At 43.6% G+C, this 27992-nt stretch overlaps 2 protein-coding genes across 6 annotated transcripts; one reads left to right on the top strand and one right to left on the bottom strand.

The window, feature by feature from the left end:
- The first annotated feature begins 20 nt into the window (after nt 1-20).
- On the top strand, nt 21-10537 carry LOC311102250 (bifunctional polynucleotide phosphatase/kinase-like). Of its 5 annotated transcripts, none has more exons than XM_084143521.1 (19): nt 21-225; nt 524-558; nt 3488-3611; nt 3943-3989; nt 4106-4363; nt 4566-4832; nt 5106-5185; nt 5314-5371; nt 5507-5614; nt 5756-5827; nt 6329-6377; nt 6544-6614; nt 6945-7037; nt 7129-7225; nt 7307-7368; nt 7451-7560; nt 9300-9387; nt 9662-9729; nt 10053-10537. In XM_084143521.1, the coding sequence occupies exons 3-19, from the start codon at nt 3488-3490 to the stop codon at nt 10171-10173; spliced, it is 1773 nt and encodes a 590-aa protein (XP_083999647.1). In that variant the 5' UTR covers nt 21-225; nt 524-558; the 3' UTR covers nt 10174-10537. The 5 variants fall into 5 exon arrangements, with proteins under 5 accessions (XP_083999647.1, XP_083999648.1, XP_083999649.1 ...); XM_084143522.1 differs by having other exon boundaries at nt 126-225; nt 524-553; XM_084143523.1 differs by lacking the exon at nt 524-558 and having other exon boundaries at nt 126-225.
- Nucleotides 10492-27958, bottom strand: LOC311102249 (complement factor B). The gene is made up of 18 exons (XM_084143518.1): nt 27850-27958; nt 26587-26835; nt 26288-26473; nt 17293-17466; nt 17033-17137; nt 16774-16904; nt 16405-16555; nt 16071-16202; nt 15861-15965; nt 13997-14134; nt 13712-13827; nt 12824-12959; nt 12470-12623; nt 12205-12281; nt 11594-11700; nt 11200-11332; nt 11029-11078; nt 10492-10835 (listed from the first exon to the last, which is right to left on the bottom strand). The coding sequence occupies exons 1-18, from the start codon at nt 27905-27907 to the stop codon at nt 10671-10673; spliced, it is 2367 nt and encodes a 788-aa protein (XP_083999644.1). The 5' UTR covers nt 27908-27958; the 3' UTR covers nt 10492-10670.
- Between the last annotated feature and the right edge of the window lie 34 nt (nt 27959-27992).

The raw sequence follows: 27992 nt of genomic DNA, 5'->3' as shown, positions 1-27992 counted from the left end.
GAGTCAGTCAGATACCAGAAGAGTTGCCTAATACATCAGACTGAAAAGAAGTAGCCCTAAAAAAGAGTCTCTACATCCACAATGTTGAATACAATGATATTTAAACTGACTTTACCGGTTGTCCGTCCTTTTGACGATAGGAAGTGGAGATAAAATGTCCACAGGAAATTATTATTAACCAGAGTTTTTGGGTCACCGGTCTGGCTCTGTCGGCTTGTATTTCCGGTATGTATTTTTAATCTCCGATTCATTGCACATTATGTAAACAATAGCCGAATGTACGCGAACTTTGGACCGAAGCACGTTTCCTTGCAATCAACTGGATGTGCTTGCATTTTACTGCAAATTCAAAGTCGGCAACGTTCAGTCTGTGGTTCGGTTAGGCCATTATTTACAGATTGTGCAAGTGTTTACATCGGGTGCGAATTGCATCAGTCATTGAAACTACAAACTGAAAATACCATACAGACCAGTGTACTGAAAATCGAGTTAATAACATTTCCCTGTGGATATGTTGTCTCAGATTACCTCCGACGAAATCAGCGGACAACAGGTAAAGTAAGTCAAAATGAAGTTTATTAAACATTCTGACAAATGGGGGACTGTTCGAAATGTTGAGCCTACATGTTAGAGATCAGTGTGTATTCCACTCTCGGATTCTAAAATGGACTACCAGAAGAGCTATTAGAAAACCCTGCCTGCCAAAAAATCGGGTTGTCTAAACAGACATCTGACTATCCAGGTTAATGCAGTTGGGCAATTCCACTGTAATGGAAATACACAAGACACAAATGAATGCCAAAAAAAATTTTTTATTTCAAAAGTTCAATTAGTAACTTTCATGAAGAATAAAAAAATATTAATCGAAAACCAGATGTTTTAGGCGTAGTTATAGGGAAACACGTCAATTCTGGTCTTCATTTTGACAGTTTGTTGCAAAAGTGATATTTTTGGTCTTTTAGTAGTAAATCTAGCTCTTTTTGCACCTAGCTGTCAAACTCATCTCACAGACTGGGCTCATACACTAGACGTAACATAGGAAATGTAAATCCGGGACACTCAAATTAGTATATGTTACGTTTGGCATGGTTACATGAGATAAAGGTTACTTAAGGCAAAAACGAAAGGAGGGTGGGCCTATAACTCGAACGTCTAGCAACACAAAGGTTGCGTGTTCGAATCTTATCATGGACAATTTTAGCTAATTAGCAACTACTTATTACTATTTAGTTACTTTACAACTACTTTGCATTTTAACTAACCCTTTAACCTATCTCCAAGTGCTGAGCGATTAACCAAAATGTCAGTTATTTTTCTGTTTTTAAACAACAAATTGACTGATGTCAGTTAAATTATTTGAATTCTATGTCGTTCGTTTTTTTTCTGTGATCCCACTGGACACATTGTGCTGCAGTTTCTCTAGAGATAAATCAGATCATGCCCGAACTGTGTGAAGTAGTAGGGAGTTGTAGTTTCCAACAGGCCAATGTTCTACATAGCGCAGAAAACGTGATAATAAACTACAATGACCACAATCCATTGCGTGGCTACTTGTCTGGTCTGTTTCTTTTACGCCTGCCATGTAAGAGAATAATGCGAGATCAAGGGATACATAGAGACAAGGTATTGGTATTCATCAGTCATAAAAATATGCCTTATTTACTTTGAATAACTACTAAAAATAGTGATATTTGTCAGACAGCTGTCTGACAAAAAAGTAGTCAAAAAACTAATATAATATACACAACTGAAATATTGTATTAAAGTAATGTGAGTAACTGATGGTTAATAAGTGATAAGCAGTCATGGGAAGTCACTACCATCATGGGACTTTTTATTAATTGTTTTATTCTGTGTTACAACATTCAACCCACATAATGCATAGTGTCAAAGACTCCAGTCACCAAAGTCATAGACTTTCTCTCTGCTACCGCACGCAAGCGGTACCGGAGCGCCAAGTCTAGGACAAAAAGGCTCCTTAACAGCTTCTACCCCCAAGCCATAAGACTGCTGAACAATTAATCAAATGGCCACCCCGACTATTTACATTTGTTTTTAAACTGCTGCTACCAGGTGTCTATTATTTATGTATAGTCACTTTACCCCTACCTACATGTACAAATTACCTCGACTAACCTGTACCCCGCACATTGACTCGGTACTGGTATCCCCAGTATATAGCCTCGTTATTTTATTGTGTTACTTTATTATTTGTTACTTTAGTTTATTTGGTAAATATTTTCTTAACTTGAACTGCATTGTTGGTTAAGGGCTTGTAAGTAAGCATTTCGCGGTAAGGTCTACACCTGTTGTATTCTGCTCATGTGACAAATTTAAATTTGATTTGATTTGAAACAGCTTAACCAGCTCTGCTAGGGCGAGTAAAATGGTCAGAGTGAGGTGTTCTCTCATTTGTGTCTGGAAGTAGCTAGCCAGTTAGCTTGGATGCTTGACTGCGGTTGTGAGGCCAGAACGCTCGGATCAACCCTACTCCTCGGCCAGAGCGTCCAGTGTACGCTCCGAGAGCGAAACGCTCTGAATTTACGAACGGAAAAGCGCAATCTGGCACTCCAGATTTAATTTACAAACGCACCTTTAAGAACACACCCGAAGTCGTAAAATGTCTAGCTAGTAATTTGTTATGCTAACAAGCTAGCAAGAGGTTGCATAGCAACAGCATCAACTTCCGGTAGACAGCCGAAGCGCTAGTACGCTCAACTGAAATGATACCGTTCGTTTACAGTATACTAAAATGAACTAATAGTATGTAGTATATACTAATTAAGTATGTAGTATACAGTATGTTAGTATGGGTATTCGATCAGAAGATACTATGTCAATGTGCTAAAGCAGTTAGCGTCTATGAATGGGGTAAACCTCGGCTAGTCAGATGTCTGTTTTGACAAACCGGTTTTTCGGCAGGCAGGTATTCTTATAGCCCTTCTGAGACTGACTCCACCCATGTGAGCAGTCCTATTGAGGAAAACGAATAGTTAACTTTAGGGTATGATGACAGAGTGACAAAACATGGGAAAAACAAGCCCAGACTAGGGTCGGAACCATAAATGAAATGGATGTTTCTAAACGAAAGTGTTTTTGTGACGGACCAATTAAAGTTGGCAAGTGCCACCTTTAAAGTGTTCTGCCTATTTCTCGGCAATATTCCCTTCTTCCTCGTGTGTGGTTGTGAATTGAAAACGTTGAGTACACTTTTGAATTCACCATGCAAAGCTTGGCTTTGGCTCATGCATGACTTAAGACGAGAAGAATCCTCTTACTCATACCAGTAGCTAGCGTTTAATTTATAAAGCTACAGTAGCTATAACGTTAATCGTTCGACACTTCGCAAAGTTACGTTTAGAATTGCTGCTCAGCTCTTGACTTCAGTCAAATTTGGCATGGTTAATTGACGTTACACCCATTGCAAACCGATATGTTATGGACACCCTTACGTTATTTGTTGTTCTCTACTGTCTCGTCTTTGCAGATGCAGCAGTGCACAGTAGTCAGTGCATCCGGAGTTCGTGTCCCATTAGCAGATGGCCGAGCCGTGATCCTAGGTCGTGGTCCAGAGACTGGAGTTGTTGACAAGAAGTGCTCCCGACACCAGGGTAAGAGGACTAGCTAGCTAACGTTAGATACGTATCAATGGCTATGTTCAGATTATTTATATTTACTCCCCAAATGTGTACTTGTTCACTTTCCTTCATGGATTTAAAAGGAAATGAATGGTATATGGAAACTCCATCTAGCCCATGCTTACACCGATTCAATGCTTTTAAATATGTGAAGAGTAGTGATTGAGTGTAGGCTTCAGGAGAAAGGAGAGATTATTGGATGCATATTTCTGTCCGCATAATTTTAAATGCGGTGTCTGGTGGGATTACTCCAGCCAGCTATCTAAACTGCACAACTATCTAAAATGTTTCATATTCCTTCTAGTGAAGCTGGTGGCCTGTTATGCAGACAAGGAGGTACTTGTAACACAGGTATGACATTATTACATTGTGCCTGTTGTTGAGGCCAACACTCTCTTTTCTTAATTTTACACTCTGCTTAACCTGTCTGTAACTGCTGTCAAAGTAATAATAGTTTTCCTCTTCAGCTTGGTCCAAACCCCTCTTCCTTGGGCAGTGAGAGTCTTGGTAGAGGCCAATCTGGCCGACTGACCCATGACAGCACCCTCTACCTGGTCAACCAGAGCCACCCCTTCAGAGTGCAGTTCTCTGCTTCCAATGAAACCTCCTCATCCTCTGCCCAGAAGGGGAAGGCTGTAGAAATATTGAAAGCGTCGGATAAGACAAAAGGAGGGACAGGTCCCAAACGCAGCATCAAAGACTTCTTTCCTTCCTCTCCCAAGAAGGTATGAGAACACGTTCATCTTTAACAGAGAAAATGGCATGCATTATGCATTGTAATTTGTCTAGCAATATTTTGAGTAACCAAGAGGACTGAACGTATCACTTAAAATGTTCAAAATACACCCATGTTTTCTCAATGCCAACCTCAATTTACTTGAAGTTTCATTTGACCATACCGTGATTCTGTTTTTGTTTTTCACGCAGTCATCCAAGAGGCCACACAGTTCTGAGGAGGACCCGCAGGAGAAGCGTCTGAAGACTGAGGGCTCAGACAGTGGGGGCGAGGACGAGGCTGAGAAGCTTGCTGAGGAGAAGCTCCGACAGCTCCAGGAGATGTCAGAGAGGGCTTCAGGGGCTAGCAGAGATGGTGTCCAGCAGCAGGCATCAGCCTCAGCATGTTGTCAAAGCCACTGGCAACAGATTGGAAACCTCATGCTCTACACGGCTGCTGGCGTCACTGGAAGCACCAAGGTAAGAGCTAACTAGGTAACTCTGTACAACTCCATATTTGATTTAAGCCAATGAGTCTTTGTGTTATGTTTGAATGAGATGCTGAATAGAATATAACTTTTATTGTCCATCCAAGGATGAATATTCTTTAGGCCTATATTTGAGCACTTTGGTCATATTGTTGCCACCAGCAATACAGTTGTTAAAGTTTGCTTTCAACCAAGCAGTACAAACATAATTACTTTTAGTAACGTCATTTTTTAAAAAGCCGACCCATCTTTCTTCCTGGCCCAGATTGCTGGATTCGACATTGACGGCTGTATCATCACCACCAATTCTGGCAAAGTGTTTCCCACCAGCCCAGATGACTGGAGGTCAGCCAGTATTCTGTTCTGGCTTTGCATACGACCTCCTCTCACTTTGCTCTCTCCTCATCACTCTTCTTCATCTATTGACTTGTGTCATTTCCTTGCCTCTGTTTGTTCTCTTATCTCCTTCACAGGATTCTCTTTCCTGAGATCCAACCCACACTGGCCAGCTTATTAAAGAAAGGCTACAAGGTAGAAGCAAACATAAATGTATTGTCAAGCATGGACACGGCAAAGCTGTTTTATGAGACCTATTTCTTATCCATCCCTTTAATGGTAGTTTGTGCGTAGATTAATAGCTAATGATGTTCCTGTTGTCCCTCCCAGGTTGTGTTCTTCACCAATCAGATGGGTATCTCTAGGGGGAAACTGAAGCCTGAGGATTTCAAGTCTAAAGTGGAGAACATTCTGAAGACATTACAGCTCCCCGTACAGGTTAGTCAATAAACATTTACACACAAAGATAGAGCTTGGAAGCAGATACTGTATTGTATCTGTGTTTTTCAGTGTTTTATTGTTTGTAATTCAGACGTTGACACCTCGAACTGTGTGTGTGTGTGTGTGTGTGTGTCTCAGGTCTTTGTGGCGTCTGGTCCTGGGATCTACAGGAAGCCAGTGATGGGAATGTGGGAGCACCTTTGTGAGAAGGTGAGACCAGAAGACACGCCTCATATCAGACATTGTGAATAGGGATTACAGGTAGACGATGATTGTATCCTTCTACAAAAGACCACAACACGGGTGTGTCCCAAAAGGTTCACCAAATCAGCTCCCTTTGGCATTGTCTAGTTGTGTTTGTCATCCACTCAGACCACATTACCCTGGTGAGTCATGACAGACCAGTCACTGCTTCAAGATTTACACTACATTTTAGTCATTTAGCAGACACTCTTATCTAGAGCAATTTACAGTAGTGAGTGCGTACATTTTCATACTTCAACAAGGGCATGGTGTGGGAAATAAATAGAATAGAATGGAATAGAATAGAAATATCAGATTAGAATACAGTAGAAATATTAGCATAGGATAGAAAAGTACTTTAATTTGTCCATATGCTTCCAGCTAGAAATTTATTTTTCCCTGCTCCCAACCCCCCCCAAACAACAAACAAACATGGTACACTATGTTTCTGTGTTTTTCCTCTCTCAGGCAAATGGCGGTGTGGCTGTAGACAAGAGCCAGAGTCTCTATGTGGGAGGTGAGTCAACAACAACACCCCATAGCAACATAACGTCTTCCTCTTACTTAGCCTATTCTTATCCTGACTCTTGTAAGTGATGTGCTGCTTATGGACACGTTTGATGAACGTGTACTCGCCCTCCAGCAGCTGAGAGCCTGAGACCTTTCTCTCTCCTCTGCCACAGATGCAGCGGGACGCCCTGTTAACTGGGCTCCTGGCAAGAAGAAGAAGGACTTCTCCTGCAGTGACCGACTGGTGAGAGGACCTGTACTAACCTCTAGACCAGTCTGTTCAACCGTCCACCAGTCTGTCCTGACCTCTAGTTCCAGCGCATCTTCATACTCACCAAACAGAAAAGTGTCCCAAATAGTGGGTTGAAATAAGGAATTTGAATATGATAAAAATCAGTGGAGACAAATCAGCAGAGAAAAGTGTTCTGTGTCCACTGACTGTATGAAAGGTCATTCTTGCTATGGTGTAGATACACTTTATGACCAGGTGTTGCACAGGCATGCATTGCACATCTTAAAAATGCCTGACTGTCACTGATTTTCTCTCTCTCTCTATCTATCTATTCTATACTAGTTTGCACTGAACCTTGGGCTGCAGTTCCAAACTCCAGAGGAGTTCTTCCTGGGTTGGAAAAGCGCCCCCTTCAGTCTTCCTCCATTAGACCCTGTGAGTAACCTGGTGGATATCAGTGGTATTCTGTCTGCACAGAATACATATCTGAAGCTTTTTAAGCCTCTGTATGTGTCTCTCTCGCCAGAGGAAATGTGACTCCAACGCCCGTCTGTATGACCCGCCCAGTGCCTCCCTCACCTCCACCAAGCAGGAAGTCATCATTGCCGTTGGTTTCCCTGCTTGTAAGTGTGTGTATATATATATATATATATTTTTTTTTCCTCTCTCTTTACTGACGACTATCTCCCTTCTTTTTTATCTAGCCGGGAAATCAACCTTTTTCCACACACACATCGTCCCCAAAGGTTACGTGTACGTGAACAGGGTGAGTGGATTAGTGCGCTGTTGGATCTCTTAACATCCACACACGCGCATATACACACACTGACCTGACCTGTGTTTGTCAGGACACCCTGGGCTCGTGGCAGAGCTGTGTATCGGCCTGTGAGCGGGCTCTGAAGGAGGGCCGCAGCGTTGTGGTGGATAACACCAACCCAGACCCTGAGTCTCGCAAACGGTACTTGTCTCTGTGCTCCTACTAGTGTGTGGAGCACTTTTGGTTGTAATTCATGAACAACCTCAACCACATACAGTGGGGAAAAAAAGTATTTAGTCAGCCACCAATTGTGCAAGTTCTCCCACTTAAAAAGATGAGAGGCCTGTAATTTTCATCATAGGTACGTGTCAACTATGACAGACAAAACGAGGAAAAAAAATCCAGAAAATCACATTGTAGGATTTTTAATGAATTTATTTGCAAATTATGGTGGAAAATAAGTATTTGGTCACCTACAAACAAGCAAGATTTCTGGCTCTCACAGACCTGTAACTTCTTCTTTAAGAGGCTCCTCTGTCCTCCACTCGTTACCTGTATTAATGGCACCTGTTTGAACTTGTTATCAGTATAAAAGACACCTGTCCACAACCTCAAACAGTCACACTCCAAACTCCACTATGGCCAAGACCAAAGAGCTGTCAAAGGACACCAGAAACAAAATTGTAGACCTGCACCAGGCTGGGAAGACTGAATCTGCAATAGGTAAGCAGCTTGGTTTGAAGAAATCAACTTTGGAGCAATTATTAGGAAATGGAAGACATACAAGACCACTGATAATCTCCCTCGATCTGGGGCTCCACGAAAGATCTCACCCCGTGGGGTCAAAATGATCACAAGAACGGTGAGCAAAAATCCCAGAACCACACAGGGGGACCTAGTGAATGACCTGCAGAGAGCTGGGACCAAAGTAACAAAGCCTACCATCAGTAACACACTACGCCGCCAGGGACTCAAATCCTGCAGTGCCAGACGTGTCCCCCTGCTTAAGCCAGTACATGTCCAGGCCCGTCTGAAGTTTGCTAGAGTGCATTTGGATGATCCAGAAGAGGATTGGGAGAATGCCAGATGAAACCAAAATATAACTTTTTGGTAAAAACTCAACTCGTCGTGTTTGGAGGACAAAGAATGCTGAGTTGCATCCAAAGAACACCATACCTACTGTGAAGCATGGGGGTGGAAACATCATGCTTTGGGGCTGTTTTTCTGCAAAGGGACCAGGACGACTGATCCGTGTAAAGGAAAGAATGAATGGGGCCATGTATCGTGAGATTTTGAGTGAAAACCTCCTTCCATCAGCAAGGGCATTGAAGATGAAACGTGGCTGGGTCTTTCAGCATGACAATGATCCCAAACACACCGCCCGGGCAACGAAGGAGTGGCTTCGTAAGAAGCATTTCAAGGTCCTGGAGTGGCCTAGCCAGTCTCCAGATCTCAACCCCATAGAAAATCTTTGGAGGGAGTTGAAAGTCTAGAGGAGATCTGCATGGAAGAATGGGCCAAAATACCAGCAACAGTGTGTGAAAACCTTGTGAAGACTTACAGAAAACATTTGACCTGTGTCATTGCCAACAAAGGGTATATAACAAAGTATTGAGTAACTTTTGTTATTGACCAAATACTTATTTTCCACCATAATTTGCAAATAAATTCATTAAAAATCCTACAATGTGATTTTCTGGATTTTTTTTCCTTATTTTGTCTGTCATAGTTGACGTGTACCTATGATGAAAATTACAGGCCTCTCTCATCTTTTTAAGTGGGAGAACTTGCACAATTGGTGGCTGACTAAATACTTTTTTCCCCCACTGTACATGTCAGATTCTGGTAAATCCGCTACATGCATGAACCAAACCAGAGATCTTTGATTGAGTGTGTTTGTAGGGAATACCATGTGACTTCTATACATTGTCCCCCTCCAGGTATGTTGATGTCAGCCAGAGTTTGGGCGTGTCCTGTCGCTGCTTCAACTTCTCTGCCTCCCTGGAGCAGGCCAAACACAACAACAGAGTAGGTCTCCTCTCCCTCTACTGAACTGTATATACCAGACTACACATGATTCATTCTTCAGCAGTTCAGAGTAGAAGGTGATGTGAACTTGGGACCTGATCGTCCACATAGTATAGCCCAACCTGGGACTTAAACTACAACCATCTGGTTCAATGTCCACTTCGTAAACCTTATAAAGTACAGGCCATGTGAGACGCCCAGTTCAATATAGGCTCTGAGGTGCTGGCCTGATGCAGAGTGTTGTTCATTATTGGGCTCTTCCTGTGCTTTACAGTTCCGTGAGATGGCCCCCTCCACCACTAAGCACCTCAAAGTCAATGACATGATCTTCCACGGTTACAAGTAAGTGACATTGGATATTATCAAGGGACTTCACAGCATCACATTCTCAAAGTAGGGATTCACTGGCCTCTACATTGGGTTGAAAGGATCAGAGCACACTAATATAACATGTCTTTATGGCTGCGTTTACACAGCCAGCCCAATTCTGATATTTTGCCCAATAATTGGCAAAAGAGCTGATCTGATTGGTCAAAAGTCTAATTAGTGGAAAAATATCAGAATTGGGTTGCCTGTATAAATGCAGCATATACGTATGTCATGTAAAATAAATGCATGTCTGAAGGCATTTGCCCACTCTGAACAGACTTTTTCTCTCCACACAGGAAGAAGTTTGTGGCGCCCAGTCTCTCGGAAGGCTTTTCAGAAATCCTGCAAGTTCATTTTGTCCCAACCTTTACAGACAGCCAATCAGAGGCCCTCTTCAGGCAGTTCTCTGAAGGCTGATTGGGTGGCTGGCATTCTAACGGTATTCTAACCTAAGATTTGTCAGATTGTTATTGGTGCAGAGTCATTTCAGGAAAATAATCTAGCAGTTGTACGCTGTGGCTGTATGTAGACAAACTATTTTGTTACCTGCTGCTAATCAACAAATAATTGCTATTGCACTACATACATTTGAAGGTACCGATGTTTTAACTAAATGTAACCACATCAGTATTTTTGTTTGATTGGCTTGAGTTTCATATTTTCATATCATGTTTTCTTGTCAGATATACAGTACTTGTTTCCTGAAAGCCTAAAAGGTAAAAAAAAAACGTGAGAGATGTTTAATTAATTTTTTTATTTTAATAAATTGTTATTAATTTGATTTGTTTTATAATAGGTCCTATTCTGTAAAGTAGGGAAACTGAAATGCATTTTTTTCTGCTAGTAAGCCACCGTCCTAATATGGCGCTACTAAAGCAATATTTGAAGCTTTTTGTGAGAATCCTAGTTGAAACTCAGTCGTCCATAGGTAGAAACTCCAGCTCATTCCCCAGGTGCTGTTTTAACCACGGCAGCAAGTGGAAGACACTAACGTGGAAGTCCCTTGCATCAGGAGGGGGCCTGTCACTTATGTCTTGTGGCTCACACACATTCTTCGTGCCCCAGCTCACTACTCCCACCTGCAGGAAAGATAGAATAGAACTGTGGGTGTGGATTCATTCCTATAATGCCTGGTCATTGAATAGAGTCATACAAAAAGTAGACTTAGCTTGGCCTAATGGACCGAAACACCAGATACTGGTACATTGTTCTATATGCTAGTATGAAGTATGCTTATCATGGAGGAGATTTAGTGGAAGGGGAGTTTCTCACTTGAAAATACCGCAGTCTGTTAAGAAGGAACAGAGCGCCTCCAGAGTCACCTGTTAGGAAAAGTTGGATCATATCATGCATGAGAGTAACATAAAAGTTTATCATATATTATTTGTATATGAATGAATGTATGTGTTCCGAGTTGTGTAATGTGTATTCCTACAAAAATACCTTTGCATGTTACTGCATCTATATGATCGGTAGATCCGCCAGAGCACAGAAACCTGTCTGTCACATATTCATTCAGAGTTGCGTTGTGAGGAGTTAGGAGTGTGTTCTCAGCCTGTTTAATACAGTCAGCCCTCTGCAAATAGGAACATCAAACAATGGTGCTACTAATTAACACCGCACCCTTCACAAACATGCACATCAATTAGACATAATTTGCAGGCGTACATGAAAACAAACTCAGTCTTATTCACAAAGTACATTTGTAGAACTATTCACTCCTCATACACAAATAGTGGTAAATGCAGAGCCAACGATAGAGATTATACTGTAGAAGGCCTGTGGATTTGACCTATGACCTTTATGAATGTGTGTTTGGTTGTTGAGTACCACTAACCTTACTCCCTATATGAATGTGTGTTTGCTTGCGTTTCGCATCCTTGACTGAAGCCCCCTTGTTGATGAAGTAAGCCCTGGTCTCCTCCAGGGGCAGCAATGCTTTCTCTGTAGACACACACACACTCCATTAACCAGTTGTTATACACTCACCAGTTTATTATTTATTCGACCTCTCATCAACGAGCTGTTTTCGCCCACAGGACTGCCGCTGACTGGATGTTTTTTGTTTAGTACTGGATCCGGTGCGCCTGGCACTGACGATCATACCACGCTCAAAGTCGCTTTGGTCACTCGTTTTGGCCATTCTAATGTTCAATCGAACAGTAACTGGATGCCTTGATGTCTGTCTGCCTGCTTTATATAGCAGGCCACGTGACTCACTGTCTGAGCGATCAATTTTTGTAAACTGGCCGTGAGTGTATATACTAGAAATAGAACTTGAGTCAAGCCAAGAAATGATCTGATTCATGGGTGGAAGACACCAGTCATGGCCAGCAGTACTGTGATCAGGAACAAGTTCAAGTTGGTTAACTAGTTGAGTTGGGCTTGTCAAGCAAATAAATTATTGCACTCCTTCTGTTTGTTCAGGAGGAGTAGTAGTCATCTTACTGTGGTGTTCACATTTGGAGGTGGGACTCATCTTCAAGGCTCTGTTGGCGGGCTTGGTACACGGCAAGCAGATGGGCCTGTAGAGAACACATACCAGATAAACAACACAGGGAGGTACAGGAGTGCAATAAAGTACTCATGTTAATATTGTAACAATGTCATTGCTGGTGAATGATTTGACCAAGTAGATGGAATCGTGGTGGTTTGGAATGAGAACGATTTATAAGGGAATGATTTCATGAGCTAGTGTTGCTGCTTAACCCACCTCGCCGTCCATGACAGCTTGATTTTTTCAACCTTAACCAGAGCAACGTCGTAGTCATAGAACTCTTTCACGTTCTTGTCTCTGAGTCCATCAATGTTGTACTGTGGGTGCGGGATCACAGACAACACCTTTGCTACCTGCTTTCCTTCAAAATCTGGGGGACATTGGCATTACTTAGGGATGAAAGGTAGAATAGACATCACCTTTTTAATAATCGGAATAATCAGTTGTCTGTGTTATCTATAATCCGTGTTATACATTGGTATTTCTAAATGGGCAGACACATTGCCAAATGACCCATGAACATTTTGATGTCAATGCAGAGACCAATGTGTAATTAGGTAGGGTACTGACCATGCTTCACAGTCACTTTCTCTTGGTCCACTTTCCCCTCAAATCTGAACGCAGAAAAGCAGTGAGCTGCGGTCAGGATCCAGCTCTGGGTCACGATGGAGCCCTGGCAGGTCTCAGACTTAGCGCCAGTCTGAACCTGAGAGTAGAGGGATGAATAGAGTAGATTTAATTTACTGTAGATTCATTGGTACTGTATTTAGGTATGTCTTTGCGAGGGCATGGGCATCCGTCTGGACAGTGCCTCTGAGTTCCAGGGAGCCATCATCTCCCCCCACTACGACTCCCTCTTGGTCAAAGTCATCGCCAGCGGGAAGGACCTGGCTACCGCCAAGATGAACAGGGCGCTGGTGGAGTTCCGTGTCCGTGGGGTCAAGGTAGGGTCATTAATTACAGCCTTTTTAATCTCCTGCCGCGCGACTCAAGTGAAGAGAGTAGTATGAGGTGGATGGCTTCGAATCCTCATTCAATCCAGTCATCAATAATTTTTTTAACTTATCAAATAACCTTTTTTCAAAAGTGCTTGGAAGTGCAGCTTTTGAAAGTGCCCCGTTTTACCCTCACCTAAAACTCTGCATGTGTCATTACTGTATAATGGTCAGATATGTTTTTAGCACGAGATCCTTATTAAGGGAAAAGTGGCATAGTGAAAAGTGCTGAAAGTGGCAACTCTGGAGAAGAGAAGTGGAAAGCAGGAGCTCCATGAAAGGGATGTCATTAAGGCCAGACAGGTCATCAATGCATTTATGATGAATCTGATCCTGATGCTCAGTATGAAAATGTATGCACTCACTAACTGTAAGTTGCTCTGGATAAGAGCGTCTGCTAAATTACTAAAATGTAAAGTGTTTATTGTGTACAGTCGTCTATGTTATGTTAAATAAGGCTTACCGTGATGACATTGACATGCCATGGCCTGGTATAGGCGATCTTGGTGAGCCCAAACTCCTCCTGATTCTCTGACACATCTTCCTGTGCCACCCCACACATGATCACACTTTTATCACCTATAAATAAATGCATCATCACTATTACATTTTTGACTTCATTCTGCGTCGTTCAGCCATTCTATTGCTAAATATACTACATTCAAAGACTTTGATACAGAATTTGTACAAAAAAATTATCAAATGCACTTGTTACAGTAAATGTAATGATGACGCTAAGACAACCCACTGATCATGCTGTTGAACACTTCTCCCAGCTGTTTGTAGTCCTTCAGAATGAACAGGTGTTTCTCATCTCTCTTTTTAGAGGCAATCAGATTCAGCTCGTTCCTATTCATGTTGTCCCCAACACCAAACACATAGACATCTGCATAAAATACACACACACACACACACACACACAATCTGAGTAGATATACAGTGGGGAGAACAAGTATTTGATACACTGCCGATTTTGCAGGTTTTCCTACTTACAAAGCATGTAGAGGTCTGTCATTTTTATCATAGGTACACTTCAACTGTGAGAGACGGAATCTAAAACAAAATTCCAGAAAATCACATTGTATGATTTTTAAGTAATTAATTTGCATTTTATTGCATGACATAAGTATTTGATACATCAGAAAAGCAGGACATAATATTTGGTACAGAAACCTTTGTTTGCAATTACAGAGATCATACGTTTCCTGTAGGTCTTGACCAGGTTTGCACACACTGCAGCAGGGATTTTGGCCCACTCCTCCATACAGACCTTCTCCAGATCCTTCAGGTTTCGGGGCTGTCGCTGGGCAATACGGACTTTCAGCTCCCTCCAAAGATTTTCTATTGGGTTCAGGTCTGGAGACTGGCTAGGCCACTCCAGGACCTTGAGATGCTTCTTACAGAGCCACTCCTTAGTTGCCCTGGCTGTGTGTTTCGGGTCGTTGTCATGCTGGAAGACCCAGCCACGACCCATCTTCAATGCTCTTACTGAGGGAAGGAGGTTGTTGGCCAAGATCTCGCGATACATGGCCCCATCCATCCTCCCCTCAATACGGTGCAGTCGTCCTGTCCCCTTTGCAGAAAAGCATCCCCAAAGAATGATGTTTCCACCTCCCATGTTTCACGGTTGGGATGGTGTTCTTGGGGTTGTACTCATCCTTCTTCTTCCTCCAAACACTGCGAGTGGAGTTTAGACCAAAAAGCTCTATTTTTGTCTCATCAGACCACATGACCATCTCCCATTCCTCCTCTGGATCATCCAGATGGTCATTGGCAAACTTCAGACGGGCCTGGACATGCGCTGGCTTGAGCAGGGGGACCTTGCGTGCGCTGCAGGATTTTAATCCATGACGACGTAGTGTGTTACTAATGGTTTTCTTTGAGACTGTGGTCCCAGCTCTCTTCAGGTCATTGACCAGGTCCTGCCGTGTAGTTCTGGGCTGATCCCTCACCTTCCTCATGATCATTGATGCCCCACAAGGTGAGATCTTGCATGGAGCCCCAGACTGAGGGTGATTGACCGTCATCTTGAACTTCTTCATTTTCTAATAATTGCGCCAACAGTTGTTGCCTTCTCACCAAGCTGCTTGCCTATTGTCCTGTAGCCCATCCCAGCCTTGTGCAGGTCTACAATTTTATCCCTGATGTCCTTACACAGCTATCTGGTCTTGGCCATTGTGGAGAGGTTGGAGTCTGTTTGATTGAGTGTGTGGACAGGTGTCTTTTATACAGGTAACGAGTTCAAACAGGTGCAGTTAATACAGGTAATGAGTGGAGAACAGGAGGGCTTCTTAAAGAAAAACGAACAGGTCTGTGAGAGCCGGAATTCTTACTGGTTGGTAGGTGATCAAATACTTATGTCATGCAATAAAATGCAAATTAATTACTTAAAAATCATACAATGTGATTTTCTGGATTTTTGTTTTAGATTCCGTCTCTCACAGTTGAAGTGTACATATGATAAAAATTACAGACCTCTACATGCTTTGTAAGTAGGAAAACCTGCAAAATCGGCAGTGTATCAAATACTTGTTCTCCCCACTGTATATACAGTCTTGAGTGAAGCCTCATAGAACTGTATGGTTGTCAGTGTGGCTCCCTGTGTAACTGACCTAGCAGTTTGTCTTCAGTGTGGTCAAGAGCCGAGGTGCTGTACCCAAGCAGGGAGCGGATCTTAGCCAGGACAACCAGGGGACTACCCCCTGTGTTGGAGTACCCTACAGGGGCAGAGAAAATACACATGGATGCCTCTCTCCTCTCCCTACACAATGAACATTATATTGAAAAAGTTATTGAGTAGGTTTAACCCTCCTACAATGTACCATCTGTTTCAATGAGGATGACATTCTGCGTCTCACTGAATCGGGTCTCGTTCCTCTCTTTCAGGATGGCCATGCGTTCATACACACGGTGCAGAGCAGCGTACAGGTTGGTGCCAGTCTGGACCCCGTGGCCTGTAGGTGACAGGTATTGTATCAAACCACACCAGGCACTGTACGCTAATCAGTAATGTATGCTAATCAGTAATGTATGCTAATCAGTCATGCACATCTCAACAATTGACAACTGCTAAAGTATATCTTTCGAGGTTAGGTTGCATTTCCTATACAGTGTCATGGCTTCATAAAGCGCAGAAAGGGAGAGGTGCTGACTTACTTTTGTGATCAAACGCTGCCAGCCTCTTTAGGACACTTTGTACGTTGCTACTGGCTCGCTCATCCTTGCTGGACACAATGTCCACAATATCTTTAGCCTGGCTGGCATAGGAGATCACCTGGAATTTCAGCTCAACCTCGTAGCTGTCAAGCTGAGAGAGAAACATGTTAGTTAGACGTTAGCGTCTTTTAGCGGCATTTCATAGAATAATGTGTTGTTTATTATCCGTGAGAAGTTCATAAATTCTGAGGATTCTCAGGGCTGATTTTGCAGACACAGAAATGAATCTACATTGAAAGTGATTTTCAGTCTAGGACTAGGCTTAATCTGTGTCCTCAATGTTTGTGGGGACATAAATTAAAGTAAGACCTTGCGTATGAGGTCAGCAATGGCGCCCCTGGCCTGCTCAAAGTGGATCTTGGAGATGCTGCCTGAGGTATCCATCAGGATGAACACGTTCATACGACCATCAGCCACCCGCAGGGTCCTACCAAAGGTGCCTCATATAAAGCAGGGACAAGATAGGGGGTGTAATGATTTCAGCTTAGAGTCACACATATGACACACAGAGTATACAGAGATACAGCATACTCACACATGCAAGCACGTACACACTATAATGGATCACCTTTGTTTTTCTTTATGAACTCAGGAGACAGAACATCCATGACTCCAGACAGAGAGCCTCCCATAGCCTCTGCCACTGCACTGGGGGAGTCAAAGGCATACTGGGCTGTTTTGAGAGACATATTAGCATGTGCAGAACATTGACTCTGTAAATAACATTGGATTGAAGATTACAGATAAAAAGGTGACTGAAATTGCATAGAAATTGCATAGAAAGTAATGTATTAGTCTAGTGTAGCCTGGTCCAGTCAAGGCACTGACCCTGGCAGCGTGTCTCTGAGCCACTCCACTCCTTGGACTCCAGACAGACCCTCTCGGCTGAGCCTAGCAGGTCCAGACCCATCTGGCAGCGGTACTGGACCTTCTCCCCTTTCCGGAAGCGGCCCTCGGACCGCAGGGCACCCGGGGGCACACCTGGGTTCTTACAGTCATCAGCTGAAATGAGAAGATATTGTATGAGCCATGACACATGCACTAATCAAGACTAACTTAAAGAATAAGATCCAAAGGCCTTCATTTTACTGGTCCTGTGGTAAAGCATGTAGCAAGCAACACCAAGGTTGTGGGATCAAGTCCCGCAGGGGTCACATATTGGTATACTAAAATGCATGCCCTCACTGTAATGTAAGTTGCTTTCCATAAAAGTGTCTGCTAAATGGCATACAGTTGAAGTTGGAAGTTTACATACACCTTAGCCAAATACATTTAAACTCAGTTTTTCACAATTCCTGACATTGAATCCTAGTAAAAATTCCCTGTCTTATTTCAGTTAGGATCACCACTTTATTTTAAGAATGTGAAATGTCAGAATAATAGTAGAGAGAATGATTTATCATTCCAAGATTCCAAGATGGTATAGCTGTGCGGTCGTGTTTTCTGTAGTGTCCTCATGTAAATATCCTGTTTTTTTTGTTGTTGTCTTTTTCGTATATATTTCTCAATCTCCCTTTCCATCCTTTAACTAAATATACTTTCCTGCAACCCGCCTCACCCAATGTGGAGCGGATTTTGTTGTTTCTTCATACATTTTTATCCAGAACCTCTGGCTGAAACTAGCCAACTAGCCAGCTAACTAGCTACTTGCTATTAGCCACCGTTAGCGGTCTTCACCATTGTCCGTGGCCATGGCCTGCACTACCTACCAGCCAGCTCTAGCCTGGACAATTGTTGGACAGTCTGCACATCGCGCTATCGAGCCAGAGCATATCGGATTTTCTGCCGGAATCACTGAATCACTGGACCTTAACACCGGATCATCGCAACTAGCTAGCTGCAACCGAATGGCTGTTGTCGTTGTTGGCTAATCACCACTGTCCTGAAGCTAACCCCAGTTAGCCTTGAGCTAGCCTCGAGCCAAGCCCATCTCCCGGCTATCTACCTCTCTGTCAACCGGACGGGACCTCCTGGTGTTGACACGGAGCCCCGCCGATCCATCACGACTGGTCTGCCGACGTAATCGTCTGATGTGGTTTCAACAGGCTTCCCGTTGCGACGACCACAAAATCCATCTGCTAGCCCCGTCCGCTAACACACGCAATCAACAGCCGTGCCTCCAGCTCGCCTGTAGCGTAGCAGCCACTGAACTGCTCCCGGACTTACTTATTGCTGTTCACTTATGATCACTCAGCTACACAGCTGATGCCTGCTGGACTGTTCCTTTATACGGCACCCCATCCTGTTTAGCCTCAGCTCAAACTTTCGTCGCCATTACCTGCTGTTGTCTTAGCTCTCTCGAATAGCACCTGTGACTGCTTTATGCCTCTCTCCCATGTCAATATACCTTGCCTATTGCTGTTTCAGTTAGTTCTAACTGTACTTTTTCAATGTAGAGCCCAACCTGTCTCAGATAGCTCCTTTGTCCCACTCCCCACACACGCGGAGACCGGCTCAATCGGTGCCTCCAGTGATGCTATCTCTTTCATCTTTACCCAACGCTTAGGTTTACCTCCACTGTACTCATATCCTTCCATATCCTTGTCTGTACATAATGCCCTGAATCTATTCTACAACGCCCGGAAGTGTGCCCCTTTTTTTTCTCTGTACCCAACGCACTAGAAGACCAGTTCTTAAAGCCTTTAGCCCTATCCTTATTCTACTCCTCCTCTGTTCCTCTGGTGATATCACTCCTGCTCCCCAGGCGCTATCATTTGTTGACTTCTGTAACCGCAAAAGCCTTGGTTTCTTGCATGTTAACATCAGAAGCCTCCTCCCTAAGTTTGAGTTATTCACTGCGTTAGCACACTCCGCCAACCCTGATGTTCTAGCAGTGTCTGAATCCTGGCTTAGGAAGGCCACCAAAGATTCTGAAATTTCCATTCCCAACTACAACATTTTCTGTCTAGATAGAACTGCCAAAGGGGTCGGAGTTGCAATCTACTGTAGAGAGAGCCTGCAGAGCTCTATCATACTATCCAGGTCTGTGCCCAAACAGTTTGAGCTTCTACTTCTAAAAATCCACCTTTCCAGAAATAGGTCTCTCACTGTTGCCGCTTGCTACAGACGCCCCTCAGCCCCCAGCTGTGCCCTGAAAACCATATGTGAATTGATTGCCCCCCATCTATCCTCAGAGTTCGTATTGCTTGGTGACCTAAACTGGGATATGCTTAACACCTCGGCCGTCCTACAATCTAAACTAGATGCCCTCAATCTCACACAAATTATCAAGGAACCTACCAGGTACAACCCTAAATCTGTTAACATGGGCACCCTCATAGATATCATCCTGACTAATTTACCCTCTAAATACACCTCCGCTGTCTTCAACCAGGATCTCAGCGATCACTGCCTCATTGCCTGCGTCCGTAATGGGTCCGCGGTCAAACGAACACCCCTCATCACTGTCAAACGCTCCCTAAAACACTTCAGCGAGCAGGCCTTTCTAATTGACCTGGGCCGGGTATCCTGGATGGATATTGACCTCATTCCGTCAGTAGAGGATGCCTGGTTGTTCTTTAAAAGTCCTTTCCTCTCCATCTTCCTGCCCCATTCAAAAAATTCAGAACTAAGAACAGATATAGCCCCTGGTTCACCCCAGACTTGACTGCCCTTGACCAGTACAAAAACATCCTGTGGTGTACTGCATTAGCATCGAACAGCCCCCACGATATGCAACTTTTCAGGGAAGTCAGGAACCAATATACACAATCAGTTAGGAAAGCAAAGGCTAACTTTTTCAAACAGAAATGTGCATCCTGTAGCACTAACTCCAAAAAGTTTTGGGACACTGTAAAGTCCATGGAGAATAAGAGCACCTCCTCCCAGCTGCCCACTGCACTGAGGCTAGGAAACACTGTCACTACCGATAAATCTACGATAATCGAAAATTTCAACAAGCATTTTGCTACGGCTGGCCATGGTTTCCACATGGCTACCCCTACTCCGGCCACCAGCTCTGCACCCTCCGCTGCAACTTGCCCATGCCTTCACTCAAATTCAGATAGCTGATGTTCTGAAAGAGCTGCAAAATCTGGACCCCTACAAATCAGCTGGGCTAGACAATCTGGCCCCTTTCTTTCTAAAATTAGCCGCCGAAATTGTCGCAACCCCTATTACCAGCCTGTTCAACCTCTCTTTCGTATCGTCTGAGATCCCCAGAGATTGGAAAGCTGCCGCGGTCATCCCCCTCTTCAAAGGGGGTGACACTCTAGATCCAAACTGTTACAGACCTATATCCATCCTGCCCTGCCCTTCGAAATTATTTGAAAGCCAAGTTAACAAACAAATCACCGACCATTTCGAATCCCACCGTACCTTCTCCGCTATGCAATCCGGTTTCCGAGCTGGTCATGGGTGCACCTCAGCCACGCTCAAGGTCCTAAACGATATTATAACCGCGATCGATAAAAGACAGTACTGTGCAGCCGTCTTCATTGACCTGGCCAAGGCTATTGACTCTGTCAATCACTGCATTCTTATTGGCAGACTAAATAGCCTTGGTTTCTCAAATGACTGCCTTGCCTGGTTCACCAACTACTTCTCAGATAGAGTTCAATGTGTCAAATCGGAGGGCCTGTTGTCTGGACCTCTGGCAGTCTCTATGGGGGTGCCACAGGGTTCAATTCTCGGGACGACTCTATTCTCTGTGTATATCAATGATGTCGCTCTTGCTGCTGGTGACTCTCAGATCCACCTCTACGCAGACGACACCATTTTGTATACATCTGGCCCTTCATTGGACACTGTGTTAACAAACCTCCAAACGAGCTCCAACTGCTCTTAAACGCTAGTAAAACTAAATGCATGCTGTTCAATCGAACGCTGCTTGCACCCGCCTGCCCGACTAGAATCACTACTCTCGGCGGGTCTGACTTAGAATATGTGAACAACTACAAATACCCAGGTGTCTGGTTAGACCGTAAACTCTCCTTCCAGACTCACATTAAGCATCTCCAATCCAAAGTTAAATCTAGAATCGGCTTCCTATTTCGCAAGAAAGCCTCCTTCACTCATGCTGCTAAACATGCCCTCGTAAAACTGACTATCCTACCGATCCTTGACTTCGGCAATGTCATTTACAAAATAGCTTCCAACACTCTACTCAGCAAATTGGATGTAGTCTATCACAGTGCCATCCGTTTTGTCACCAAAGCCCCATATACTACCCACCATTGTGACCTGTACGCTGTCGTTGGCTGGCCCTCACTACATATTCGTCGCCAAACCCACTGGCTCCAGGTCATCTATAAATAACTTCTAGGCAAATCCCCGCCTTATCTTAGCTCATTGGTCACCATAGCAACACCCACCCGTAGTATGCGTTCCAGCAGGTATATCTCACTGGTCATCACCAAAGCCAACACCTCCTTTGGTCAACATTCCTTCCAGTTCTCTGCTGCAAATGACTGGAACGAACTGCAAAAATCTCTGAAGCTGGAGACACTTATCTCCCTCACTATCTTAAAGAATCAGTTGTCAAAGCAGCTTACCGATCACTGCACCTGTACACAGCCCATCTGTAATTAGCCCACCCAACTACCTCATCCCCATATTGTTATTGACATTGTTATTTATTTTGCTCATTTGCACCCCAGTATCTCTATTTGCACATCATCTTCTGCACATCTATCACTCCAGTGTTAATACTAAATTATAATTGTAATTATTTTGCACTATGGCCTATTTATTGCCTTATCTCCATAACTTACTACATTTGCACACACTATATAGATTTTCTATTATGTTATTGACTGTACGTTTTGTTTATTCCATATGTAACTCTGTGTTGTTGTTGTTTTTACCGCACTGCTTTGCTTTATCTTGGCCAGGTCGCAGTTGTAAATGAGAACTTGTTCTCAACTGGTTAAAAAAGATGAAATAAAATACAAATATTTCAGCTTTTATTTATTTCCATCACATTCCCAGTGGGTCAGAAGTTTACATACACTCAATTAGTATTTGGTAGCATTGCCTTTAAATTGTTTAACTTTGGTCAAACGTTTCGGGTAGCCTTCCACAAGCTTTCCACAATAAGTTGGGTGAATTTTGGCCCATTCCTCCTGACAGAGCTGGTGTCACTGAGTCAGGTTTGTAGACCTCCTTGCTTGCACACACTTTTTCAGTTCTGCCCACAAATGTTCTATAGGATTGAGGTCAGGGCTTTGTGATGGCCACTCCTAAGCCATTTTGCCACAACTTTGGAAGTATGCTTGGGGTCATTGTCCATTTGGAAGAACCATTTGCGACCAAGCTTTAACTTCCTGACTGATGTCTTGAGATGTTGCTTCAATATATCCACATAATTTTCCTTCCCAGTCCCTCCTGCAGCAAAGCACCCCCACAACATGATGCTGCTACCGCCGTGCTTCACGGTTGGGATGGTGTTCTTCGGCTTGCAAGCCCCCCCTTTTTCCTCCAAACATAACGATGGTCATTATGGCCAACAGTTTTATTTTTGTTTCATCAGACCAGAGGACATTTCTCCAAAAAGTAAGATCTTTGTCCCCATGTGCAGTTGCAAACCGTAGTCTGGCTTTTTTTATGGCGGTTTTGGAGCAGTGGCTTCTTCCTTGCTGAGCGGCCTTTCAGGTTATGTTGATATAGGACTCGTTTTACTGTCGATATAGATACTTTTGTACCTGTTTCCTCCAGCATCTTCACAAGGTCCTTTGCTGTTGTTCTGGGATTAATTTGAACTTTTCGCAGCCAAGTACGTTCATCTCTAGGAGACAGAACACGTCTCCTTCCTGAGCGGTATGACGGCTGCGTGGTCCCATGGTGTTTATACCTGCGTACTATTGTTTATACAGATGAACATGGTACCTTCAGGCGTTTGGAAATTGCTCCCAAGGATGAACCAGAGTTGTGGAGGTCTACAATTTTTTTTCTGATGTCTTGGCTGATTTCTTTTGATTTTCCCATGATGTCAAGCAAAGAGGCACTGAGTTTGAAGGTAGGCCTTGAAATAAATCCACAGGTACACCTCCAATTGACTCAAATGATGTCAATTAGCCTATCAGAAGCTTCTAAAGCCATGACATCATTTTCTGGAATTTTCCAAGCTGTTTAAAGGCACAGTCAACTTAGTGTATGTACATTTCTGACCCACTGGAATTGTGATACAGTGAATTATAAGTGAAATAATCTGTCTGTAAACAATTGTTGGAAAAATGACTTGTGTCATGCACAAAGTAGATGTCCTAACCGACTTGCCAAAACAATAGTTTGTTAACAAGAGATTTGTGGAGTGGTTGAAAAACAAGTTTTAATGACTCCAACCTATGTGTATGTAAACTTCCTACTTTATATTATTATATTATATAGTACTGCAAAAAGCATATGCAGAGACGTTGTACAAGCCTTTCTCATTGACCTGCTTTGGGGTTATAATGTATAATAGGAAAAGCGCCATTCATCTCTGTGCCTGTCAATCAATGTGTTTCTAAGATTCAAAAAGCTTCTTATACCAAAGTAAGTATTATACCGAAGTAAGCAGGGCTCTATGCACGCCTGTATGCACTTGAACACAATTGGTGCAGCTAACTCTCAACTAATAAATGCCAACTCCTGGACAGTCTGTGGTGCAACGTGGCGTTGGTGGATGGAGCGAGACATGATGTCCCAGATGTGCTCAATTGGATTCAGGTCTGGGGAACGGGCGGGCCAGTCCATAGCATCAACTCCTTCCTCTTGCAGGAACTGCTGACACACTCCAGCCACATGAGGTCTAGCATTGTCTTGCATTAGGAGGAACCCAGGGCCAACCGCACCAGCATATGGTCTCACAAGGGGTCTGAGGATCTCATCTCGGTACCTAATGGCAGTCAGGCAACCTCTGGCGAGCACATGGAGGGCTGTGCGGCCCCCCAAAGAAATGCCACCCCACACCATGACTGACCCACCGCCAAACCGGTCATGCTGGAGGATGTTGCAGGCAGCAGAACGTTCTCCACGGCGTCTCCAGACTCTGTCACGTCTGTCACATGTGCTCAGTGTGAACCTGCTTTCATCTGTGAAGAGCACAGGGCGCCAGTGGCGAATTTGCCAATCTTGGTGTTCTCTAGCAAATGCCAAACGTCCTGCACGGTGTTGGGCTGTAAGCACAACCCCCACCTGTGGACGTCGGGCCCTCATACCACCCTCATGGAGTCTGTTTCTGACCGTTTGAGCAGACACATGCACATTTGTGGCCTGCTGGAGGTCATTTTGCAGGGCTCTGGCAGTGCTCCTCCTGCTCCTTCTTGCACAAAGGCAGAGGTAGCAGTCCTGCTGCTGGGTTGTTGCCCTCCTACGGCCTCCTCCACGTCTCCTGATGTACTGGCCTGTCTCCTGGTAGCGCCTCCATGCTCTGGACACTACGCTGACAGACACAGCAAACCTTCTTGCCACAGCTCGCATTGATGTGCCATCCTGGATGAGCTGCACTACCTGAGCCACTTGTGTGGGTTGTAGACTCCGTCTCATGCTACCACTAGAGTGAAAGCACCGCCAGGAAGCATAGGAACTGAGAAGTGGTCTGTGGTCACCACCTGCAAAACCAGTCCTTTATTGGGGGTGTCTTGCTAATTGCCTATAATTTCCACCTGTTGTCTATTCCATTTGCACAACAGCATCTGAAATTTATTGTCAATCAGTGTTGCTTCCTAAGTGGACAGTTTGATTTCACAGAAGTGTGATTGACTTGTAGTTACATTGTGTTGTTTAAGTGTTCCCTTTATTTTCTTTAGCAGTGTACTTTGGTGCGAAAAGTGCAAATCAATCCCAGAACAACAGCAAAGGACCTTGTGAAGATGCTGAAGGAAACAGGTACAAAAGTGTCTATATCCACAGTAAAATGAGTCCTATATCGACATAACCTGAAAGGCCACTCAGCAAGGAAGAAGCCACTGCTCCAAAACCACCATAACAAAGCCAGACTACGGTTTACAACTGCACATGGGGACAAAGATCCTACCTTTTGGAGAAATGTCCTCTGGTCTGATGAAACAAAAATAGAACTGTTCGGCCATAATGACCATCGTTATGTTTGGAGGAAAAAGGCAGAAGAACACCATCCCAACCGTGAAGCACGGGGGTGGTAGCATCATGCTGTGGGGGTGCTTTGCTGCAGGAGGGACTGGTGCACTTCACAAAATAGATGGCATCATGAGGAAGGAAACTTATGTGGATATATTGAAGCAACATCTCAAGACATCAGTCAGGAAGTTAAAACTTGGTCGCAAATGGGTCTTCCAAATGGACAATGTCCCCAAGCATACTTCCAAAGTTATGGCAAAATGGCTTAAGGACAACAAAGTCAAGGTATTGGAGTGGCCATCACAAAGCCCTGACCTCAATCCTATAGAAAATTAATAGGCAGAACTGAAAAAGCGTGTGCAAGCAAGGAGGCCTACAAACCTGACTCAGTTACACCAGCTCTGTCAGGAGGAATGGGCCAAAATTCACCCAACTTATTGTGGGAAGCTTGTGGAAGGCTACCCGAAACATTTGACCCACGTTAAACAATTTAAAAGCAATGCTACCAAATACTAATTGAGTGTATGTAAACGTCTGACCCACTGGGAATGTGATGAAAGAAATAAAAGCTGAAAGAAATCATTCTCTCTATTATTATACTGACATTTCACATTCTTAAAATAAAGTGGTGATCCTAACTGACCTAAGACAGGGAATTTTTACTATGATTAAATGTCAGGAATTGTGAAAAACTGAGTTTAAATGTATTTGGCTAAGGTGTATGTAAACATTTGACCTAAACTGTATATGGAGAAAATCATGCAAAAGCTTACTTTATCTGGCACATAGGGTGAGAGCTTCTCACCTTGGTTATCACACACTGGGATGGTGCCTATCCAGTCTCCTAGAGAGGTGCAGTTCCTCTGAGCTGACCCAGACAGGGTGAAGCCATTGTGGCAGGAGAAACTCTGGCTCTCCCCTGGCTTCAACCACTGGTCCCTGGGCCAGAACTCACCATTGTCCAATTGGAGCTGGCCTGGACACATTATCTCTGTGAGAGAATACAGAGTGAGAGTGAGATGGAGAGACAGAGGAGAATACAGCAGTAGTTTATCAGATACTAACTCATCACTTGCCTCCTTCCGTATCCACCATAAACACTACCTTTACAGGATGCTCGCGACACTCGTCTGCCATTGGCCAGTCTCATGGTGGACCACTCCCCATCGGCGCTGCACACCCGTTGGCTGATGGGGTACGGGTAGTATCCTGCCTTACAGTGATAGGTCAGCACGCTGCCCTCAGTACCTGCCTGAGAGTAGGACACGTTGCCTCCTCTGATCTGCTCAGCGATGGAACAGTTCTGGGGCTGTTCCTCCTCAAAGTCCTCATAGTCTTCCCCCTGCATCCACACTGAAATACAGGCATACGTACGACTGAAATGCAGACAAATAACTGAAATACAGTCACATTACTGAAAAACAGTCACTTTGATATTTTAAGTAGAAATTGTGCACAAATATTGCATTTTAAAAGCCTGTTATATTAAATGAAGTGCCCTTCAATATAGACCACATGGAGAATTCAATAAATCAGATTTGTTATATGAATAAAGACTTGCTAATATGCCAAAATTCTGCATTTTGACATGTCGCTCTGTGAATCATTTACGTCTATCCCTCATTTTAAGGCAAACCCTGTGACATGAACTGAACTCTTGTTTTAATATGGTGAAACCTTCATTTTTTATATATTCTTTTAAAAGAAACATTGAACATCTAATAGTCAAATCATGTAAAAGCAGGTGAGCTGGTTTTACTCTTTTTGGCCATTTTCTGGTGTTTTGTGACAGAAAACTGAGCGGATCGAGCATAACACGTCAACCCTGTTACCCATAGATAGACAGGCTAGAAATTGTTAAACAATTTTTTTTTTTTGTGAAGCTTGCATTCAATTGCAACTCCCTGTTGCACACAACAAGCTTCCTTTCCCCGTCACAACGGGATTCATGGCTGATTTATGATGAAATCATCAACCCTGTTATGGTCAACCCTGTTACTTTATTTGGCACTTAATAGGCACTTACTATTGTCATTTTTTAAATTTAACATCTTCAGATGTTGAACATGCTCTTTCTGACAGAATGTTAAAAATAGGAGAAATCAAAAGGTTTGTTTTGACCAAGTTACACTTCTCAAAAGGCACCTAGTTGGTGGAACGACCCACACACATTACCGAAATACAGACGTACATATGACTGAAATACAGACACATTACTGAAATAGACATGACTGAAATACAGACATATGTCTGACTGAAATGCGACATTTACCTGAGATACAAACACATTACTGAGAGATCATGAATGGTCTTGTTTGTTACAATAACTTCTGACTCGTGTATCTCCCTGACCATCTCTGTACTTACCCTCTTTGACAGAGATTAAGGAGAAGGCCGCACACAACAACAGAGTGACAGCATACATAGCAAGTATCTGTTTATTCCTTTCAGTCTCTGTTGGTGTCTGACTAAAAATATGTCTACATGCTACTAAGTAGTTATCTTATTTG

The sequence above is a fragment of the Coregonus lavaretus genome (genome assembly GCF_964263955.1).
Source record: "Coregonus lavaretus genome assembly, chromosome: 26".
Classification (NCBI taxonomy): Eukaryota; Metazoa; Chordata; class Actinopteri; order Salmoniformes; family Salmonidae; genus Coregonus; species Coregonus lavaretus.
The sequence above is the reverse complement of the archived record's forward strand: the minus strand, read 5'-3'. Positions and strand labels throughout refer to the sequence as shown.

What these genes read in the sequence shown, in the direction of transcription:
- LOC311102250 (XM_084143519.1), top strand. Translation starts at nt 277, where the DNA reads ATGTACGCGAACTTTGGACCGAAGCACGTTTCCTTGCAATCAACTGGA. An exon ending in CCAGAGTCTCTATGTGGGAG is followed by an intron (nt 6,378 to 6,543) that starts GTGAGTCAACAA and finishes CCTCTGCCACAG; the next exon opens with ATGCAGCGGGACGCCCTGTT. An exon ending in TGCCGTTGGTTTCCCTGCTT is followed by an intron (nt 7,226 to 7,306) that starts GTAAGTGTGTGT and finishes TTTTTTATCTAG; the next exon opens with CCGGGAAATCAACCTTTTTC.
- LOC311102249 (XM_084143518.1), bottom strand. Translation starts at nt 27,907, where the DNA reads ATGTATGCTGTCACTCTGTTGTTGTGTGCGGCCTTCTCCTTAATCTCT. An exon ending in CATCCTCATTGAAACAGATG is followed by an intron (nt 15,966 to 16,070) that starts GTACATTGTAGG and finishes CTGCCCCTGTAG; the next exon opens with GGTACTCCAACACAGGGGGT. An exon ending in ACAGACTGCGGTATTTTCAA is followed by an intron (nt 10,836 to 11,028) that starts GTGAGAAACTCC and finishes TCTTTCCTGCAG; the next exon opens with GTGGGAGTAGTGAGCTGGGG.